Source organism: Podarcis bocagei (genome assembly GCF_964188305.1).
Source record: "Podarcis bocagei genome assembly, chromosome: 2".
Classification (NCBI taxonomy): Eukaryota; Metazoa; Chordata; class Lepidosauria; order Squamata; family Lacertidae; genus Podarcis; species Podarcis bocagei.
Window position 1 is genome coordinate 72,253,991 of NC_138126.1, and position 14,953 is coordinate 72,268,943.

At 40.7% G+C, this 14,953-nt stretch overlaps 1 protein-coding gene across 2 annotated transcripts in view; it reads right to left on the reverse strand.

The window, feature by feature from the left end:
- SPOCK1 (SPARC (osteonectin), cwcv and kazal like domains proteoglycan 1) overlaps positions 1-14,953 on the reverse strand; it is a 412,787-nt gene that overhangs the window by 13,640 nt on the left and 384,194 nt on the right. For both annotated transcript variants that reach the window (XM_081185601.1, XM_081185602.1), the window contains exons 7-8: positions 10,950-11,066; positions 2,140-2,361 (exon numbers count right to left, since the gene is read on the reverse strand). In XM_081185601.1, the coding sequence (XP_081041727.1) occupies positions 2,140-2,361; positions 10,950-11,066 (339 nt within the window). The remainder of the gene's footprint in view (positions 1-2,139; positions 2,362-10,949; positions 11,067-14,953) is intronic.

The following is a 14,953-nucleotide window of genomic DNA, read 5'->3' on the forward strand; positions in this document are numbered from 1 at the left end:
GTATGCCATTAGCTTTACTAATTAAAAAATTCACAACATGCTTTGCTTAAAAAGTGTGTTTGGGGGCCATTTTGGTTATTAAGACAGTTTTCCTTCCCTTCACCAGCGTGATCCAAAGCTAGGATGCTAATTTACTGCTTGCTAAAAGACTAATTTTCACATTATAAGCAATGACATAAGCAATAAGCTAATACCAATAGAACAAATTTTGAGATTGCAAACCATGATCATAGTCTAGATTTCCTAGGGCACACTCTGCTCCTTAGCCAATGGAATAAGGCTTTCCTTTCACCATGTGAAAGGAACCTCACAGGCATTTTTTAGCCACCAAGTAGGAGGCCATGGACCTAATCTAGACTCTTTGGCCTATATATGGATAAGAGGACACAGAGACTTTGGTGTGTTTGAATGGATGCCACGTACATGACGCCACCAACTTCTACTCCACACCCACAAGGGATAGAAGACCGAGACCTTGCCACACTGTGTGTAAAATGTATACCAGATATAACAATGGAAGGTCTCTATTCCTCTCAACAGGTCCAAAGATGGATATGGAAGAGGCATGAGAGTGCCCAAAAGAGTGCATTTAAAAATACAAGAAGTTTGCAGCCTTCACATAAAATCATGTACTTAATAATTTTAATGGGAGTTAAGCCCACTTAATTGAATAGCTTCTGTTATGCACAATCATGGTCTGCTCTTGTAAGTAATAGAGGAGGAAGGAAGCTTGGGTCTAAGGAAGATGTTTAAAGGAAACAACAACAAAAATTGTGGACAAAGAATAATAAAATGGGAAAGATAAGAATGATAAGGAGAGAATTACATGGAAAAGGCAAACTAAAGGATGCCTGGATTAGAAAGAAATTTATTCTAAAAGGAAAACTAAAATGTTGGGAAAGAAAAGAATGAACAAATTATAAGAGAGGAACAGAAAAAGAGAAGCAAGAAAAAATAGGAACCTAAGAGGAAAGTAAACGTCGAAGAACTTGTCTTTCTAGGCAATGAGGACTGTCTGGCTGATATTGCTAAAAGTAACAAAACAATACTACCAGTCATTCTCCTCTTGCTCTCATTATCTCATAAAAAAATGAATTAAACACAAACTGCACACAAAAAAGAGAAAAACGCATCCGTACACAAAGTTATGTTTGGGGAGGGAAGAAATGGGAAGGGCAATCCTTATGCAGAAACCATATCAAAGTACATAATAGTAAATTAATCGTAGAATAATGACTAACCCTCCAGTCATCCACTTGGGGAAGAGCAATTTCCAAGTCACAGGTGGCAAAAGCCCACCTGCTTCTGGGCCCACTGCTGATGGGATACAGCTGGCCTAGAAGGCAGTGGCAGAGCTTCATGCTCCTGCACCGGGGGGGGGGCAGAGAGCAGGCTGGGGTGGGGCTGGCGTGCATCCTGGGGCATGGTGCGCAGCCTGTGGGGGTGTGGTGCCCAGCGTGGGTGGAGAGGGCAGCCATGATGGCACCCCACCGGGATCACACTGCCAGGAGTAGTGCGCTCCCCCTGCACTCCTCTTCCTCCGCTAGTGCTAGAAGGGTTTAAAGAAGATAAGGGGATGGCAACAACTGGATCTGCTGCTAACCCACCTCCAATTTATCTTGAAAGGGCTGAGAGCACTGTAAGCCATGGTAATGAAAGTATTTTGGATCCATGGGAACTAACTGGTCTGGAGAAGCAGGGACTAAGGAAGTGGCAGTGGCCAAGTTTTGTAAATATGGGAGAAGAAACTTGCTTCCTGCTGTGTTCAGTAACCAGGTTCAACGTTTTAGGTGTCAGTGTCTATTTGATGCTAGGATTTTCACACCCAGGATTTTCTAGCCATCTAATGCTACTCAACTGAATTCCACTCAATACGTAACAAGTAAGTGGAGTGGGTAAGTGGAGTGGTAATAATATCAGTGTTGTTTACCGTATGAAAATCAAGCATGTCTCCTCATTTAATCAATTTAAAACTATGCCAACTTTATTAGGAGTGAGGTATGTTGATGTGCCTTATACAAATCCTAATAATGCATTTGCCTTTTAATATTACATGGGAGCTAGTTTTCCTGTATAAATATTTTAGTATCAACATGCAATCACAGAGTCAATTTTCTAGTACAAAATTTAGCAACTTACCTCCAGGCTTCTGAAAGCAGTAGCACCATTCGTTGTTTGAAAGCTTTCCATCTTTGAAGGAGTCACAGGAGTTGAAGAGCGGTTTAATGCATGGCTCATATTTATCAAGATAAATGGCATTGATCTCTGAGTGATCGAGGAGAAGGTCATAGTTCATATCCAGTTTGTTGAACATCCAGCCCAACGAATCCTTGCAGATTGGTAATATGCTAGTGTCAAATCCTGTAAAGGCAGGAGCAAACAACCTAGACTGAGCTAAAACATACAGATTTCTCTTGGAAACAAGAAGCCCTGCTAATTGACTCTGTTTTCAGTCTTGCAGATAACGGGGGCAAAATTGATTTCAGATTAACCTTTCCTTCTTGACTTGTAAGAAAATGGAACATGATGATCCCAATTCAGAACAAAGTGTGAATGAAATGGATGGGCTAAAAGACAGCAGGGTAAACCTTAGAGATGGATAATACTCTCAGTCATAGCCATTCATTATTGTTTCACAAATGTGAATGAAAAGGCAAGGTAAGTGGTTCACAGTTCATTGAAGCCTGTTTTCGTTCAGAATTCAATTTTGCCCTCTCTGTGCATTTGCACATTTATTTACTATCCTGCACATATTATCCTGCTTTTCAGCCAAAACCTAGTCCCAAAGCTACTCACAGCAATTCTATTAATGTACAATGCAAAGTGCTGCACATGTGCGGGGCAGGGGGAATATATAACAAGGTCTGGGAGCACCCTCCCCTCTTAAAGAGAAGCAACACTGTAATGACTTGGGAGTAGACATTTGCTTCATTCTCAAATTTCCTAGAATCAGAGAACAGAAAACATCATGAAAGATACCCATTTTTCTCCACTAAATTTCTTAATAGTCTCCTCTCACATTCCTTAAAATGATAAAATTCTTTCTGTAAATGTTTCTTCTCTGCAATACACTCTTTTGAATGCTGCATTCTGCATGTTAACAACTAGCTCTCCAATTTGATGTCAGCGATTAGCAGGCCAGCATGTATTTTATGGCAAAGCTTTTTTTTTTTTAAATTGCTTGCATTTTCTGATTCAAGAAAACAATTACAGGACTTTCTGCTTCTCCAAGAACCCTGGCATCTCTGCTTGTAATCCTGGAAACCCACCTCCAACTCATAGTGTGAAGCAACTTTTTCATTTGGATGCCCCACTCACACCTCATCTTGCTATAGCTTCTCCCAGAGTTAAGCAAGACACATAATTTGTCAAAGATTTGTTTGCAATGCTCAGAAAGTCAAGTTTGTATACCCAGTGTCTTCTATTTCCCCTTCTGAGATGTATTTTTAGCACCTAGCTCTGGTTTGATGGTGGCAAATCGTACATTGGTTACCACATATTACAACCAATCCATTGAAGAACATGTATTCTCCTTTTGAACAGCTGTCATTTCCTTAGGGTGCATAAAAGGAAGATTTCCCCATTATATGAGCTTCTTCATAACTGCGGGGGGTGGGGGGTGGGAGGGTGGCATGGAGACTTCTTAGACTGAACTGTCATGAAAGCCTAGAATAGAACTGAAGTCTCTCTGCTATTTTAAGTGGAGGATCAGAAAGGCATCACACTGGAATAAAGCTCTTTAGGTGTAACTCTGATGGAGGGTTCTCTGTGACACTGAAGAATCATCAGAGGTGTTCAGGTAATATAAACATTAATGCTATTTTATTACACGCCACTTCAAAAAGATAAACCGATTTCCTTCCAAGCTAAAGACGACTGAGACTGGGGCCTGAGAGCAAGTGTCTGAGTTTTCCAGTACCTTGCTTTGTAGAGATGGGCTAGGGGCTTTTCTTGCACATATTTTAGATCATTGCCATAATTACTATTGTTATTCATTATTCATTTCCTTGGTTGACATTGAGTTCCCAGAGTGAAATTAAGTACTTATGATCCTGGTGATCACAAATTATTATGATGTATGATACTTTAATTTCGGAAGAAACTGAGAAGTGTTGAATGGAGGCTAAGTGATCACGATCTCCTCTTACAGTAGGATAGGGTACAATTGATACATGAGGAATGAGGCTTCATAGAATCATATGAATTGTAGAGTTGGAAGGGATCCCGAGGGTAATCAAGTCCAACTCCCTGCAATGCAGGAATCTCATCCATGACAGATGGCCATCTAAGCTCTGCTTAAAAACCTCCAAGAGGGTTGGTTGCACTGTTGAACAGCTCTTACCACCAGAAAGTTCTTCCAGATGTTTAGTCAGAATCTCTTTTCTTGTAACTTGAAGCCATTGGTTGGGGTCTTACCCTCCGGAGCAAGAGAAAACAAGCTTGCTCTATCTTCCAGGTGACAGCCTTTAGATATTTGAAGAATATCTAAAAAAATACCTGTTTGCCCCTGTACAGACCTGTAAGATCATTTAGATTGTCTTGGGAATTTTTACTTGTGGCACAGCAGCCTATAGAATATCACAGGGTAGTGACCTGAAAAAGGGCATTTTCTACCATTGTTCCTGCACAGGGATGCTCTTTCCTGTTTTTACACCTTTTTATAATAACATTTTACTGGTTTCCAGTTTCTGTGATACAGTTTCATTGTTTTTATGTTGTATTTTTATTTATCACTTGGAGCTGTTTAGATATTAAGATTTTAGAAATGCCTCTAATTCAGATAATGTACAGATAATAGAGAGCAGAAGAGAGCTCCGAGTGCATCCCTCAGCAGCAGGGTATGCTAGTTTATCCATCCATCCATTCTCATGTTTCAGGGGAACAGTGGCAACAAATTTGTGTTACTCCATTCATTGATTGTTCCTTTAAAAGAAACAAAGAAATTCTTTCTAAAGGGGAGGGAGGAGTTTTCTTGTTGCATCCAGCAGGGGAGGGGTGGACACTAATTAGGACCATGTACCACTGGCTTCTCCTATAAAGTTGTAGAACTGTGTTTTAAAAAATGGGAGGACCTTTATGCTGAAGAAAAGTGGGTACATTCATATAAACGTGGTGAAGGTGGTTCTAGGTAAACTCTACAGCTTTATACCTATTACATCTGGCGTTTCCCATAACAGTGGCAGAAGCTTTGCTACAAAATTTTTCTCTCAAGACTTCTACTAGAAAATAATAATGTGCTACTTTAATATGCAGGCATTTAAAGAAGTCTTATGAAAAGTTTAGCTAGCTAGTTATTGCTGTTTAAAAGGTTAAAGCAAGGAAGTGAGGGATCAAGCCTTTCAAGTACAGTGGTGCCCCGCAAGACGAATGCCTCGCAAGACGGAAAACTCGCTAGACGAAAGAGTTTTCCGTTTTGGAGGTGCTTCGCAAGACGACAATGTCTTGCGAGTTCCTGCTGGTTTTTTCCCCTCTCCCCCTTTTTTCTAAGCCGCTAAGCCACTTATCAGCTGATCCGATCAGCAGATAAGCCGCTAATAGCGCTAATCCGCTAATCCTTCAATGGGCTTGCTTCGCAAGACGAAAAAACTGCTAGACAAAGAGAATCACAGAACGGATTCTTTTCGTCTTGCGAGATGTGGTGCTGAGATGTGGCAGCAAGTGTTTATTTCCACTTTAAATTGCCTTTGAATAAAAGTTGCTTTGATTGAATCACTACTTGACATGCCCGTGTCAACAATCAAGTCCAAGATTGCCAAGTCTTATGTACACTTTCCTGTCTCTTTCTAGACAACTAAACCTTTAAGGGAAAAAATGAGGCATACATTTATTCAAAGCAGTGACTTTCAAGAAACTACAGAAAAATAATCACATCAATCTATTACCTTTTTCTTAGACATCTGATACATCTCAGCCTAATCTACCTCACAGGTTTGATAAAATGGGGAGGAGAACTGCGTATGCCACCTTGCGCTCTTTTGAGGAACAGTGGGATACAAATGTAATGAAATCAAAATCAAAATCATAGAACTGTAGAGTTGGAAGGGACCCCAAGGGCAGTGGCGTAGCGTGGGTTGTCAGCACCCGGGGCAAGGCAAGTAATTTGCACCCCCTAGCCCGTGGATTTGCGCCCCCTAACCCGTGGATTTGCGCCCCCTAACCCTAACCCCCAGATGTTGCGCCCGGTGCGGCCGGCCCCCCCTGCACCCCCCACGCTACGCCACTGCCCAAGGGTCATCTAGTCCAACCTCCTGCAATGCAGGAATCTCAGCTAAAGCATCCACGGCAGATGACCATTCAACCTATGCTTAAACGGATATGTGTAACTCCAAGGTGTGAATAATATATATAATAGGAATTCTATTGTCCTTGACATTGTTATCCTGAACTAAGATAATGGAAAACACCTCACCAAAACTGCCACACTATAAAAGTCTTGCTACAGTGGTTTCTTACTCAGACTGCTTTTACCACAAGCAGCACTGCACTGTTCCATCTGAGGGATAAAAACCCAGCCCAAATCCTGCTCCAGCTCCTACATACTGACATGTACGTAATGAATTAACTGTAATTCTGAATTTTACGCCTGTAGCTTTACATTTTCAGTATAATACAGTGGTCAAAAGAAACACTGGACATAACCCAGCCAAGCTCCCCATTGATTTCAGTGAGAAAGTTGAGCACCTGCCTATTGTTAGTTGCTCCTCTTTTGCAGGGAATGGAATATCTATTTAAATCTAAATCATAGTGCTGTAGGATACTCAGTGAAGAATATCTTTTAAAGGGCATGCTACTGTTAACACAGATCCCTCTGACATCACTGGTCTAATGATCATAAAAAGGTTTGCTCAAATGATGGGTCATGACAAAAAAACATGATTTGATAAGATATAGGCTGTCAAAATGCATACAGTCACATAGACATTAATAGGGTATATGTAAAAGGAGGAACCCTTTTACATATTGATATATTTCCTTTCCATGGCAGTGCTCAGCCAGTTTTCAGAAGTGTAGGAGATGGATGTGCAAGAAAAGTAGGGTAAAGACGACAACAGTGCTGAATGTTAGGTTTCTTTATATGTGTTGGGAAGCTTAATATACTTCTTTCACTCAAAATATGATGTCGACTTTGTTCTCTACTCCTCTCCTAAAATGTTGGCTGGAAGTAAGCAAGAAACCTATTCAATGCTACAGCTCAAACACGCCTGCATCGAGAAAGCTTTGTCTTTTTCACTTTTTCCCTTCACCCCACAGCCTCAAATAATACGGCCAAAGATCAAAAGTCTCGCTAGCTTTTTAGGTCATTCAAGTATCTCGATATATTTGCAGGCAATTCTAGAAAGGTTATTAATTAGTGCCTGTTGAGAAGGGGATTCGTTGGACTCAAAGCACCTGCTCAACCAAAAGTGGGCTTAAGTCATTACATGTAACATTGTCTTGGACAGCTGGTAACAAGAGACACCAGCTTCCAACCACTTCAGATTCTGGAACAGATTCAAATAAGTGACCTATTTGTAAAAGGCTTCTTATTGTCTCAAAACCTTTTCACCTACACATTTCACACGTAAAAATGAACAGAAAATTGTACACTGAAACACTGGGCACAATGCACCGTTTAGACAGAAGCAGACTTAATAAAAATACAATCTATAATAAATAGTTTTGGAATAGCCAGATTCAATATAGAAAAAGATACACATAAATTTGTGGGTACAGACCGTAGTTCAGTGGAGCTTCTGACGACACACCAGCTTAGCTGAACCCGTGTACTGATTGTACACATCTGAACTAGAATAACTACTGATCTAATCTTTAAAAATGTGCAAATTTTTCGTTCTCTTAAATGAATGGGATATAGATGAATGTTATAACTTGGATGGAAACAACTATTTAGTAGAAAAAACTATGGATAAGAACACTTGCATTCCCTATGCCTTACTGTAACAATTGTATATGCTGCATTATTGTTTGCAGGTAAAATAAAATATCAGTTTATATATATTGGGGCCTTGTGTTTGTGCTGGACTAGTGGAATGAACAAACCAAAAGGGAGACAAAAAGGCAAATCTGGATAATTTTTTTCCAAATAAAACTATGCAGTGCTCAACACTTGCTTATATGCCATGTGAATGCTTTATCTTGTATACATGTAGGTGGATCTGTGGGCTCCATCCCTAAGACTTAATTAATTTCTAATTTCTAAGATTGGGCTGTTGAAGCTAAATTAGCTGCATCTTTGATCCTAACCACACTTTTTAGGGCATTAAACCCACTGAACACAGTGTGGGAATTACTTTCAAGAAAACATGCATAGGCTTCCACTGCACAGAATAACTAGTTTCCAGTGACATTTAAAAAACAACACCACCTCACTTTAGAAAAGGTACTAATTGCAAAAACAACAACAACACTGGTGCTCTGAATAACTTTGTTTCTGTTGCTTGGAAATAAGAAAGAAAAGAGCTTTGCCTAAAGTGGTCAGCGAATGAGATTACAGTAGTTAAAATTTAAAACTGTGCCAATACTTCCATTTCACGAATGAATAGGAAGAATATAATCTTTACTTTTTGCCTGCAGATGAACTTGATCCACTCGGTTTTTGTTAACTTACAGCAGCATCCTATCAAACTGCAGCACAGGAAAAAAATTCAGTGGAACACCTTCTTCAGATGCAGTGTATCCAGAGAAATCTTAGCCATCATTTCCAATCATTTGGAAGTTGCTTTAAAACCACAGAGAAATACTCAAAATAGATTGCAGTGAAAAAAACATGTGCTTCTTATGGCTCTATAAGCATAACCTGACAGCTCATGTCAATGAAGTGATCACATGTCAGTGGAGGAAAATGCAAGCAGAATGGTGAAAGGCTGGAGATTCACGAGCACTGGAAACTTATGCCTGGTTCACACAAACAGCACTGGGGTGGGAAGTGAGCAGGAAGTTTTATATTAAGGATCATTCAGTTCTGCTATTCTGCCACAAGCAGTTTGACGCGGTACCGTCCACAAACATGGAGTCTGCACTTCGTATTTACTAGGCTCCTGGGTGGGATTACTGTAGAGGTGTACCATTCAAGGGGCTTGCGCTATCCAAAAGAACATCTTTAGTGTCCTCTTGGTTTTCATGAAAGATTACAAATGCAGTTTGTCCTTTTAAATAATTAAAATAAATGGAAGGGAAAGCCAGATATAGTTACACACCAATAGCTTCTACTCAGGATTGCTGTTCCATGGTAACACTTAGGCCTGCCTACAATCTGCACCCTCCCTCCCTAAATACTCATTAACCCAAGAAAAAAGGCACTTTCACACAGAAAAGGTCTTGCAGTTTCTTGCTCAGAGGCAGGCGGTTGCATGCTTAATAATAAATGGATAAAAAAGCATTCTGTTAAAATTATGTTTCCAATCTAGTGCCTGCCGTGGGAATATTTGTAGCACACAAAGCCTGCTGTGAATTTTTAACCTACAGATTGAAAAATTGCCCAAGTTTGACAAATTCTGTTGAGAGCAGGTGGGAGGCTGCTGACATTTCACTTAGTTTCAGCAAACTCTGCCGCCCCTCACTAGAGGGAAGGAGTAACAGGACTGACAGAAAGCCCCTTTCTCTCCCCCCCCCCCTGCTCCCAGCCTACTGCATGCTGTCAGTCACTGGAAAGTCAGCAGGGCAGCAGAGGGCCTGTTCCTCTTGCACAAAGCCTTGACACAGCACCTGTTGGATGCAAGATTCTGTGGGCCCTCAGGCAAGAGACTGTATTTAGCCCCCTTATGTGCCCTTCCTCCACAGAACCAACACATTTTTAAATCACAGCACTCACCAGTTGAGATGTCTTTAAAAGAGGGATTATTAGACAAATTCATGGTGGGGCGGAGGCTATTAATGTCTACAAGGCTTGATGGTTCTGTAAGCTGTGGAATTCACTCCCTGCAGTGGTATGTCTCACACCTTCCCTAAACAGCTTTCTGTGAACATAGAAGACCCAGAACTTTATCATAGCCTTTTACACTAGAGAGGAATGTTTTCAGGACCCACCCTGTTCTTGCGGCTGTATTTTCTTTTACCTGCTTTTAATTTCTGAATTTTAAATTGTTAAGACCTGTTGAAGGGTGGGTAGCAAGCTAGCAAGCTACTACTTATTAGCGGACAATAACAGGCAAGGGCTGTCCCCCTTACTCCCCCCAGTCCTGCTTGTGTGTTCCCCATATGCCATTGGCTGGCCAATGTAGGAAACAGAACATTAGGCCTTTGCTTGATATCCAGCAGGAGTCACAGCCGTTGCTCTACCCCAGAGGTCGGCAACCTAAGGCCCATGGGCCGGAAGTAGCCCATGAGCCGCCCCTGAACTGAGCTGCCCACTTGGTGAGTTCCCGCGTGCTGTGCTAAACTAGTGCAGCGCAGCATGGGGACTCTCTTCTGTGGCTCTGGAAATCGCTTCTGCACAAGGCCAGACACCGGAAATCGCGTCTGCGCATGTCTGCGGCACCGGAAATCGCTTCTACGCATGCCCAGATGCTGAAAATCACTTCTGCACAGGTGCAATTTTTGGCATCTGGGCATGTGCAGAAGTGATTTCTGGTGTCGCACTGCGCTGGCCCAGCCCACAGAGGATCTCCACTGGAGTGATTCGGCCCATGCCTGGTAAGCCTTGCCTAACCCCAAGTATTATCCTATTTGTCTAATGCATTGCAGGGTACAGTTCTTCCCTAGATGGTCCATTAGCTACCTCACAGTTTCCCGACTTGACAGACTGCAAATGGTGATTAAATTTCAAACCTTGTTTCTATATGCAAAAAATAAAGAAAAATAAAACAAAATAATGGGTAGTTTGAAATAGCTGGAGAATGTACCACAGCATAATTAAATGACAGATTCCACATTAGCTGTCATTACAGTTATTGTTGACTTGCTGAACTTGTGAACTTATCTCAAACTTTATTTTTAGATTGTCATCTTACTGCCTTGTGCTGAATCCGAGCTGGTTGGCTTGATGACACGATTTGCATCTTCATGAAGAGCACCAAACCAGTCTTTTAGGCGGGATGCAAGGGTCCTCAGCTCCTTGTCTGTGCAAGCTGTTAAGAAAATGACAACAATTAAATTAGTGAGAACATGCTACACATGTCCTAACAGAAGATGATTATTGTTCTTCTCTTTCTTGAAGAATAAACTTTGATTCAAAGACATTTAGATTTCAAAGAGACAAGGAGTAGCAGGTCGAAGGGTTTATCAAGAAAATTCAAGGCAGCAAGACAAGATTTATTATTAAACTTGAATATTGCCTAAGTGGGAGACAATTTATGGTTTACAATCCAGACAAAAATCCATCTCACAAGATGTGTGGGAATTTTTTGGTTGTCACCTTTTAGGTCTTCTGAGAAAGAACATCAATCAAACAGCAATAGGAAAAAAGAAAGCCATCTAGCATTGCTATTAGAACAAGACCCTGAAAATAATTTATATCCCTTGTTTGGTTTAGTTTAAAGCTATTGTCATGGCAATAGGAAATCTTTCTTTTAATGGAAGCTGTCATGTTCTCCAATTTGACGACAAATAAGACTTTGCAACCTCTTAAGGGTGGTCTCTGCTTCTTCATCTTACCTGGATGAAAGCATACACTGCTTGATTCCATTATAAATTTTTATTGGGAAACATCTAATTTTTTCTCATAAATTTCTGCCAAGAGATTAGTGCCCAGCAGAAGCCAGTATTTATTAGCGGGGGGGGGGGGGGAATTAGACAGTGCTTCCTGACACAAAGAATGTTCCAGCTTTGCATTATCTTCAGTGTTTGAATTCACAGATTGAAGCCATTTTATCATTCTTGTCATAAACTCATTCTAAAATTTAAATAACTTTTCTTCAGATACAAAAGAAGGTTTTTCTCTAGTAGCATAGGACATGCTTTACAGAATAATCCACAGCAGAGAATCCCCATTCACTGCATATTTTAATACAGCCCCTCCAACTATCTCTGATAGAGTCACATGAATGTCACTGTGCTTTATAAAGCTAAGTGACACGACAGGTTCTTTTTTTTGCTGCAACGACCTTAGAGTTTAAAACTGTGAGAAGAAAAAAGAGCATGACAAACGACAGGGATGGCCAACAGAAGGACAGTGTATCAAAGGCAAAGGCAAAATCAATTGCATGAACCAATACAACTGAAGATCATATCAGAAGGCAAGAGAACATAGACTTCATTTGTGAAATATGCTCAGCAGCCAAAAAACCAATTTCTTTACATGGTACAATAAACAACTGTGTTTTGCTACCTGTGACCTGCCTGGGACTACAAAAACAATTGGTGGGGGAAGTCCAGGCATCTTGGTTGGCCACTATATATGGTTGGTGGACTACATTCAGGTTATGGTGGCTCTTACATTGGTTAGGTCAGCTCTATTCACTAGATCATGGTAACTTTCACACTCATTCTCAAGTCACCAGCAAATAAACTGGGCTCTACAAAATCTACTGAAGAAGAAATGAAGACTTGCTGTTCTTACATGATCTCAAAGTTCTGCAAAGGTTTTTTCTTTTCTTAACCAAAGACATAAACATGTAAAATTGGCAAATTATAGTGAAGGGAAATGCAATTTTAACAAGAATGCTGTTTTTATTACCAAAAAGGCTATGTATTATTCATCATTCTCTTCTTTATTATCAGAAACATATGTAACCTTATATTTTATTTATTATATTCTTCCTCTTCCTTGGTTTGCTTTCACGTAGGAGCAAAATACCTTAATTAATGAATTATCTGAGGACATGAAGTATTCTTTCCTCCCAAAAGCTGAACTGCTGATAATGAAAAAATACTTCCCATTTCTCATCAGTTTTACTTGTTGAAGCCCTTTGGAAAAACTCTGGGCTGCTGAAAACACTTAGAGGTAATTTCTCCCCTCCCCCCATGCACCACAATTTTTGTACTTCCTGGTTCTCGTGGGCAAACTCTGGTTTGTTCAAACTCCCCCCTCTCAAGTTTCAACCAGAGAGCAAATTATGGCTTGTCAGGAAGTGTAGAAATCCAGTGGAACTTCGGATTAAGTACTTGATTCGTTCCAGAGGTCCGTTCTTAACCTGAAACTGTTCTTAACCTGAGGCATCGCTTTAGCTAATGGGGCCTCCTGCTGCTGCTGCCGCGCCGCCGGAGCACAATTTCTGTTCTCATCCTGAAGCAAAGTTCTTAACCTGAAGCACTATTTCTGGGTTAGCGGAGTTTGTAACCTGAAGCATATGTAACCTGAGGTACCACTGTATTGGTATGTGAAAGGAAAGGGAAAGTGGAAGAGGGAGCCTGTAAACCTAAGGCTGGTGCACTTTCTAGCATATCCAACAGTTATTGTGCATGCAGCCAGAACTCTAACACAATTTGAAAATCTAACTACTAACACAGAATCTAAACGTGCATAATCAATAATTTATAAAATCATTAGTGACATACGATTAGGACAAACAAATTTGATGAATCATACAGTGGTGCCCTGCAAGACGAATGCCTCGCAAGACGGAAAACTCGCTAGACGAAAGAGTTTTCCGTTTTGGAGGTGCTTCGCAAAACGAATCTCCTATGGGCTTGCTTCGCAAGACGAAAATGTATTGCGAGTTCCTGCGGGTTTTTTTTCCTTTCCCCCCCTTTTTCTAAGCCGCTAAGCTGCTTATCCGCTAAGCCGCTAAAAGCCGCTAATAGCGCTAATAGCGCTAATCCGTCAATGGGCTTGCTTCGCAAGACGAAAAAACCGCTAGACGAAGAGACTCACAGAACGGATTCTTTTCGTCTTGCGAGGCACCACTGTACTTGGTACAGGTAATCTGATCTAGATACAGTAATTGAGGAGGTAGATTGGCAGAGCCTGTGGGGCAAAAAGCCCTTAAATTCAGTGCCCAGGCTCATAAAACAGAATCCTCTTAAGCTGCTACACAGATGGTATTTAACACCTTTGAGGTGCAGTCATATTAATGAAGCTATTTCTGCTCTTTGCTGGAGAGGGTGTAAAGAGATTGGAACATAGACATATGCCATGGGCCTGCAGCAAATTACAGCCATTTTGGAAAAATGCTGTTGGTGAAATAAGTTTGATCACAAAACAAATGTTATTTGCACTCCACCTTTAGTACTGGTAACAATCTTTAAAAATGAAAATGTCAAGCTGAGATACAAATAATTGATTGCTTTTCTTTAAGTAGCAGTTTGACAACTTGTTGCCCAAAATTAGAACACTTGCAAATGTCACAATGGAAATGAAAGTTTGGATTACCTTCAGAAAAATATATATAAATGACCAAGAAAATTAAAGCCTTAGCTGGAAAGAGAGGTTGGGGTGATTTTATAGATACATGGTACCCTTTCATCACATACTCGACAGAGCATCAACTACAGCAGCATCCATTGTGCTTGCATTTGAAATTGTGGAATAATGTCTTCCCTTAGGAATCTGTGGTTTGGGGGAGGCAAGGGGAAAGGAAAATGGGGAGTTATGCTCACAGTGGTGGGTGTGTGCATGCGCATGTGATTGCATTCCAATATTTCTCCCCTGTTAGTACTAGTAGAAATTCCATTTAAAGTCAGTTGGGAAGCTGGGAACGCACTTTAGAAACAGGTTTCCTAATATTCACTACTGACATTTCATAAAACCAAGCAAGTAGCTCTTTTATGAAAATAAATGTGCGTATTTACACTAACGTTCTCTGTCCCCGTCCCCATCCCCCACTGCCTGTAGAGGGAAGAAGAAAAAGGCTGTTATTCTTCAATGCTGGGGAAACTACATTTTTCCAGATACAAACATTTCATGTCAAAGTGGTTCCCCAGTGTTATCATACACAATGTTCTGGGTGTTTTAATGGCCAGCTTTCTAGAAGCACAGTGCCTGTCCTGATAACCACCTCTGATCCTCCTGTCACTTATTTACACCTGGTGCTGCAAATAAAGCTGGAGACAACAAGATGCGTAGTAATAGCTGTGA